We start from the raw sequence: 7,726 nt of genomic DNA, 5'->3' as shown, positions 1-7,726 counted from the left end.
TACCGTCAAAACCTCTAGCTTTTCATTATATTTAGAAATACTAATATTTAGGTGTAATAAGTATTTATTAAATTACTAATGAGATATATTTTATATTAAACATGTTTGTAGATAAATAAAAAAAATAGCATTAAAAAGCAAGACTGCAAGGTCTGTGCAAACCGCGGGTGCGCCTTAGCTTGCAGCTTGCAAGTCTTTGATAGTGGGCACAAAGTTCTGCATGATAAAGCATCATTTGCTGCATAATCCAACACCCAAATAGGCATGCCTAAGGTAGTATTAATACATCTATACTATTCAGCCCTCGCCCAAAAGGACACTATTTGAACACAGCCATCTCAAGGTTTACATTTACAATACACGGAAGTACAGATGAATGAACATCGTGGAGCACTGCATAGTCTAGGGTTCTGATAAGAGGGGCATCATCCCAATCTAGGGTTCTGTGTGGCCTGATGATAGGTGCAGGGAAACACTGTCTTCCCATCGCTCACTGCTTGCAGCAGCAGCAGGAGACCACGGTATATTATAGGAGGGACCATATCCATATATCTTTACTGATACAATTGTACCTCTGCAACTTTGATTTAGTGTCTACTGTACAGTTCACGGTACTAGTTTCTTCGTCAATATTTTGGACCATATTTGATCTCAAAGATATTCCTGTGCAGCAAGGTATCTGCAATCAACTGATTGGAATCAGATCAAGTAATATTATCTAGCAAGAAATTGCAGTTACATCTGACAGGCGGGAATGCGAGCACAAATTCCAGATTGTTGCGGTAGCAAGGTGTGACATACTTAGAAGAGCAAGCTCAGATAGAAAATAATCCATCCCGCCATGGAGAACACGGCAAAAATGTGAACCCAGAACAAAATTGCAGCTGATTCTTTTCCACACCCTCTCAGATTTGCAACAGCACCTGCAACAAACAATCCTATCCTCAGATTCCGTACTGTGGTTTCCTAACATGGAGAACATGCAAGGCACCACCCAATGCCTTACAGATGTCAACTAACACACAAAATCGTTAAGAATCTGTACACATGGGCACATGAAGATAAGTGACAGTGATAGGAACCCTAGTCCTACCGGGAACCGATCTCAGGTTGTATGAGTGGGAGGAGGGAAGTCGAGGCTTGAGCGAGCGAGGAAGTCGGCGCGGAGGCGCCGTGGCTGCGCAGGCGGTGGAAGGCAGAGGGCGGCGGCGCCACAGTACCGTCGCTACAGTACCGCGGTACTGTTCACGGAAGGAAGAAGAGAGAAGGCGGCTAGGGTTTCTCCCGGCTCCCTGAGGAAGCCGGAAACAATAATTGTTTCTGCTTGATCTCCCGTCAAAGTCTTACAAGCTATTTATATCCCTTTATCTAAAAATAGAAATAACTCCCTAATAATAATAATAATAATTTTACTAATAATAGATAGACTCCTGGATGCGCCTGGCCATGAGCCCTCCACTGTGTGCGGCAATTTAGCCGCTAGAGGGCCTTTGCCTGCTGTAGGAGATGCCCGTCATAACAGATAGCTGATAAGATACATCCCTTGTTGGTTTCACATACCTGACAGCACTGATGTGGGCATAGAATGCTGCAGTAGCAGGACAAACTTGAACATTTTATCATCTTTGGGAATGAAACCAAGTTTATCAACTAATATGATAATGCCAACCCCAGCAAGAGGGACCAAGACCAACCGTGCAAAAATTATAGCAACGGTGGTACGGACACCAAGCCTCTTACTTCCTTCACCAGGGCCTGATTCCATAAATAAACATGGATAAAGACAAAAACATGAGAAATACCTCTAAACCAAGTAAGATGGTTATTCTAAGGGTGACCACACCCCATGCAATTTCTCCAAAGTTTTAACTAAAATAGTTACTTACCATCGACAAGATTACCCCCAACAGCAAGTAAAATGCATGGGATCATAGCTTCTCTGAAAAGTATGCCACAGAATTAGGTGATAGATGATAGATACATTCATCTCAGTTTGATAACTTTATTGGCAAGAGAACAAAACAAGAAATGAAACATGTAGATACCCAAGAATGAGGCAGCTGTCTGTGAAAAAGAACAGAGGGGCATCATCTGTAAGGACAAAATTCTTCAAGAATGGGATAACACCGATTACAATTGCGAACGCCTGGGTTAAACAATGGTCAAGGGGAAAAAGTTGTAGAATTAGTATATAAATAATTGCTAGTAGAATTTGGTTTAAAAATTGCTAGTAGAACAGCAGCAATACATACAGATGCAATAATCGGTGGCTGGAGAAGCTGCTTGTCTTTCAGGAACTTAACCACACATTTAACATAGCCCATTATCTGCATTAATATAACAAAATCATCTAGTTTATGCAGTGGGAAGTAAGCGCACCAAACTGATATTCGAAATCAGCTCCACTATTAGAATTTCTTACCTTTGTTCCTACAGAAGTGGCACGTTCATTTTGAACTTCCCCAGCAGATAACAACGGTTCATTCTCTGGTACAGTACTAGTGTGAGTGTTCATAAGATAATTTCCTATTTGGGGCACTGTATTCTCTCCAGATGCCTTGATTGGGAGTTCATCCTCTTCAGAACCATCAAAGGTCTGTCCTGGTGGTGGAGCAAGCATCTTGAATACATATGTGTAAACAATAATTGCACCAACCTGCAACATATCGAGGATTTACTGAGTGAATAACCTCAACAGCTAATTGTATGCATAGTCTAGATGATAAGCGGATATCTTTAAACAACAAGGTCACTATGCTGACTTGAGCAAAAATGAGCATGTACAAGCTGAGAAAAGCGAAGAGTATGGCGTACCCATTGGCCAAATGAGATATACGCATTCCCATCTTGATTGCATTTATCAGAGTCACCAAATGGGTTAGAAGGATCCCGACATAACGCTGCAATGAGGACCAGAGGTATATTTCCAATATTTCCTGCAAAAGAAAAGGAGAGCATTCGTATTGGATAACGAATGGTAAATAGAAAATAAAACTTATTTTCAGAACACAAAAGTGGTACCTATTCCTATATGGATAATAGTGAACTTGAAGTATGGATATGGAGGTCGGATGATAGATGCCACAACAAATCCAATCAAAGAGCCGGATACTGCGCCTACAACAATATTTACTGGAATATACCACCTGCAAACATGCAAGTATAGATGATATATAAAAAACAAAACAAAAGTAAAAGCAGAACAGAAGTTCAGAACAGTTATTTGACAAAGGAAAATTTCGAGGACACATACTCCTAAAGAAGCTTATGCATAAAAGTGGACACTTGTTATACATATACACACACGAAGGGGAAAGGAATCCATGAATATGTCAAAATGTAGGACAGAATAGTGAATAGTCCATTACATAAATTTCTATCATTTTCTACAAGATATATATTGCCAGTAAAAAAAATAGGTTGCTATATTATATGGAAACAAACTACTTGGAATAGTTTCTCCAATCTTTACTGCAGTATTTCAGTATGTTAAAAATAAAGTAGCGCTACTAAATTAATCCTGGAATGTGGAGTCAATCCCTATGAACCATAAATTCAACTGGAACCAAATTAATGCTTGAGCGCTGATTTCCTTCACCTTCAGTTGGTCTTTTCTTTGTAGTTTTGTAGAAAGCTAGAGCTTCCAAAGCTAAATTGTTCCATATGGAACTTAATTACTTAAAGATTGACCCAACCAGAAAGGTCAACAATAGCATACCATTTGATTGTCATTTTCAGTAATCTAATATTTGCAGGATGTATTGCTTATAGAGGGCCAGCGGCATATACAAATATAGAGATGATTAGCTGAAAACAACTTCTCGGTCAATAGTTCACACATCAGAAATCAAGAACCATGCACACCTGGACGAAGCATGACACTAGGTTTATAATAACAAAAATTGAAGTACGATAACAATCGAAATTATCCTTACCATTGTATCATCTTCTCGATAGTGATTGCTCTACCCAATTGGGAAAATATAAGGCATGGAAGCAGAAGGGAAAACACAAGCTGCAGCAAACAGTGAAAATATTATATCTAATTTGATAAAGCGAGAAAACATATTAGCACAATCAAGTCCTCTACCGCTCCACATATTCCTACTTTTGAACAAAATCCAGCTACAGTTGTCCATTACGCAACCTTCCATTAACTAGCTTTTATTACAAGAGACAAAGCTCACCCCATTGAGAAGCTTGCGGCCGTTGGGCTGGAGAATGTTGACGTACTTGGAGGCCATGAGGAACCCCATGAAGCAGACAGTGAACACCTTGGCGATGGGCAGCACGGCGTACTTGAGCATGCTCAGCACCGACGTCCCCTTGGTGCCTCCTTGCGCCGCCGTGGACAGCACCTCCGGGAGCGACCTCTCCATCATGGCTTGACCCAGACCTGACTACTGAAGCCTTCTTTTCCTTGCCTCAGGATCCAGTGACCCACGCAACCAGGACTCTGCCATTATTGGACTCTGCCATTATTTAAGCATGACTTCAGAAGGCAAAACATAGAGGTAACATCAGGAAAACTCTGGAACTGCTTTTGGCGCTGGTTGTTCAGGGGCCACCCAGCTGTTAGAGAGCTCGTTCGCGCAGAGGGAGTCAAGAGGAACGCGCAGAGCCCAGCTCACCGGATTCGCGTAACGCAATACGGCAGGCAGTAATAACAAACTTTTTGTTCGGCTGGCAGAATTTTGACCAAAACCGGCTGAAAAATACTGTCTGGCTGAAATATTATAAGAGAAAAATAATGTTTCTACTAAAAAAAGAAATCAAATAAGCCGAATATAAGGTAAGCCGAACGAGGCCGACTCTAGATGACTAACTAGATTCCAAACAACCACTCCTACTGCTAGAAAAAGATGACGACACCGAGACCCCCGAGCACTCCAGATGACGACACCGAGATCCCTGAGCACTCCATTGCTCCTGGGTTCGAAATTCGCATGGTCGGGGGATCCAGTTCCCCAGCTGCCGAGCTGCGTAGGGCGTAGGCATCCTGCGGCCGATTCGATTCGTCACGCACACGGCACATCCATATCAACAGCAGCTTCAAAACCGATTACCATATACGCGCTAAACCACTCCGCGGAAGCTTAGGAAGCAACCGAGCTCAGAATCCCGACGCCACATATCACCATCTACATCCAAAAAACAGGGACAGAGAGAAAGCAAACAAACAAGCAGTCGCGAATCGCTCAATGCGAGCGAGAGCGATCGCGAACGAGGCCACGCCACGCCACCCGCGAATCGTGAACCCCCGACCAAGCTAGAGGCGGACTGGCCCGAGAAGCGAAGAACTCAACTCACCGCGAGAGGCCGCCGAGTCGAGGTGGGGGGGTGGGGGGGGGTGGCGAGAAAACGCCGGGTGGGTTGGACTGCTAGTAGACAATACACGCGCGTTTTTGGAATCCCTAGCGGAGGGGAGAGGTCAGGGGCACGAGGAATTGGGGGCGTGCCGCTGCGCTCGTCCCGGCCCGGGCCGTACGCCCAGCCTCGCTGCTCCGTGCTGGCGGCTGCCTGCCTGCCTGTGGACTGTGGTGGATTGGATGGCGGCCGGGCCCTGCCGGGCGGCTTGCCAATGCCATGTGGCGGGTTCATTTCCTTTTTGTCTCCCAGTCTAGGGGTGTTTGCAGCGAAGAACTCGGTAGGGTATCTCCAACGACACCCAAAATACAAGACTCATTCATTATTTAGATAGCGTTACAGATAAAAGATTTAATATCTATTCGGCATCTTCTTCAACAATAACACTTAAAAAATCATTTCTGTAAATGGGTTTTCAGGAGAAAAGATGCCCATATATTAGGTTGTGCCTCTCAGGCAACCAAAAATAGGTCTCGTATAGGTACTCTGTTGGAGACTGATTTTGGGTCTCTTGCTACCCATTTTGAGTTTAGGTGCCCATATGAGTTTCTTGTTGGAGACAGTCTATGTCGATATAATATCGTCGGTAGTCCTTCGAGGGGTATCCCATGAAGATAGATTGATCGGCAGAGAAACGTGAGATCAAGAATAAGAAGGCAACATAAACACACGAGTTAGACAGGTTCAGGCCGTCAGTATGACGTATACCCTACTCATGTGGTCTGTTGGTTTGTATTAGCTATCGTATGATATTGTGTGAGTTTGGAGGGGGTCTCTGTCCGCCTTACATAGTCCTGGGAGCAGGGTTACAAATCGGTTAGATCTGAGAGATAACCGGAAAGTAATAATTGATTACAGAAATCTTGGGATTATACATATCCTAATAAATCTCATAATATCTTCAGGATATCTTTCTGGTGTCTTACGAGAGGCGCCGAGCAGCGTCGTGCCCTCAAGGCTTTGTCTTATGGGCCGGGCCGCCCTTGGAGGCACAGCCATGTGGCCTGCCGTGGGTATCCGGAGTCATACACCCCACAGCTAGTCCTCGAGCACCTTGTACCCGTTGTGCAACGTCATCTTGAGCTTGTCCGAGCAGGTGCGAATAAAGCCGAGCAGTCAAACTCATGGTCCGACCACCGTGATGAGTTGCTGAGCAGTTGTGAGCAGTTGTCGAGCAGCGTAAACCATAGCCGAGCAGTGTAACCCAAGTACGGCTTGCCATAAGGGAGTAAGGAGCTCAAGTTCAGATTCAAAAATTTCTACGCAGTGAACCAAGTGTGTCCACTTAGAGTCCGACCACGAGAAAATGAGATAGTCTTCGTCAATTTTCAGAGACATTGAGTCTTCTAGAAAAAAGCAAACACATTCACCGCGAGGTGAAGTGTGTCCACTTAGTCCCCGAGCCTGACAATAGATGACATAGACATATGGTGCCAGGGTCCAAGGTAGAAAAAATAGAAAACCAGCCAAGCAGGCAGCCAGTCCCCGGGCGTAGCCCCGAAGAGCACATTCACCTCAAGGTGAAGTGTGTCCACTTAGTCTCCGAGCCTGACAGTAGGTGACATGGTCACGTGGTGTCAGGGTCAGAAACAGCAGTCAACTTGGAGAATAGCAGTATCGTGGAGAAAACACCGGAGTAATGGTTGTACAACAGTAATTACTGAGCCATAACGGTCGGCAAAGATGTCGGCGAATATTCGACGAGTAATAACCAATTACGGCGATAAATCAGCAATGCAGGTCGGGGCTATGCGAAGGCCCAAGTAGCGGCCCACCTTCAGTTACGGAGAATTCGGAGAAGCGCAATGTGCGGGAACGGTTTCCCAAAAACCCTCAAATACGAAAAGGTGGGGGAAGTGCTTTATAACTGCGCCGCCGCACCCCGCACTCATACCTTTGTCCCTTTGCCATTTTATCTTCCTCCTCAGCCCTCGCCCTTCTAGATTCACATCCATACTTGCTGCCGCTACCAAACCCTAACTAGATCTGAGAGATGGCGTCGAAGAAGGGAGCTACGAAGCCAAAAAAGATGAGCCCCAAGACGATTGCCGAAGTCAGGCGTGATGAAGAGTGGGTGCCGTCGTGGACCGGAGAGGCGGAGCTCAATAGATTAGTGGAGGCGGGAGTCCTTTCAGACTACGTTATCGCCAAATGGCGGCCGGCCCTCGTTGCGCCCTTCCCAAAGCCCTATACTGATGAAGCAGTGGTGTTTGAGGATTATTTTTGGCGAGGATTGGGATTCCCTGTTTATCCTTTTCTGAGGGATTTGTTGGAGTTCTGGATGGTTAGTTTGTGCAATCTGCACCCAAACATCATTTTGCATATCTCGATCTTCATCCATTTCTTGGAATCCTTCCCC

The 7,726-nt window shown here is 44.8% G+C and overlaps 1 protein-coding gene across 3 annotated transcripts; it reads right to left on the bottom strand.

Moving 5' to 3' along the window:
• Positions 1-186: 186 nt before the first annotated feature.
• On the bottom strand, positions 187-5,521 carry LOC136532603 (protein PIN-LIKES 6-like). 3 transcript variants are annotated; one of them, XM_066525192.1, is made up of 12 exons: positions 5,311-5,521; positions 4,188-4,472; positions 3,936-4,015; positions 3,022-3,146; positions 2,815-2,936; positions 2,423-2,656; positions 2,253-2,327; positions 2,046-2,146; positions 1,887-1,939; positions 1,561-1,755; positions 802-923; positions 189-679 (listed from the first exon to the last, which is right to left on the bottom strand). In XM_066525192.1, the coding sequence occupies exons 2-11, from the start codon at positions 4,380-4,382 to the stop codon at positions 802-804; spliced, it is 1,302 nt and encodes a 433-aa protein (XP_066381289.1). In that variant the 5' UTR covers positions 4,383-4,472; positions 5,311-5,521; the 3' UTR covers positions 189-679. The 3 variants fall into 3 exon arrangements, with proteins under 3 accessions (XP_066381290.1, XP_066381289.1, XP_066381288.1); XM_066525193.1 differs by lacking the exon at positions 5,311-5,521 and having other exon boundaries at positions 187-689; positions 4,188-4,586; XM_066525191.1 differs by lacking the exon at positions 5,311-5,521 and having other exon boundaries at positions 4,188-4,585.
• Between the last annotated feature and the right edge of the window lie 2,205 nt (positions 5,522-7,726).

This window comes from Miscanthus floridulus, unplaced genomic scaffold (genome assembly GCF_019320115.1).
Source record: "Miscanthus floridulus cultivar M001 unplaced genomic scaffold, ASM1932011v1 fs_666_1_2, whole genome shotgun sequence".
In the NCBI taxonomy this organism is placed as follows: domain Eukaryota; kingdom Viridiplantae; phylum Streptophyta; class Magnoliopsida; order Poales; family Poaceae; genus Miscanthus; species Miscanthus floridulus.
This window is presented reverse-complemented; position numbering and strand designations above follow the sequence as displayed.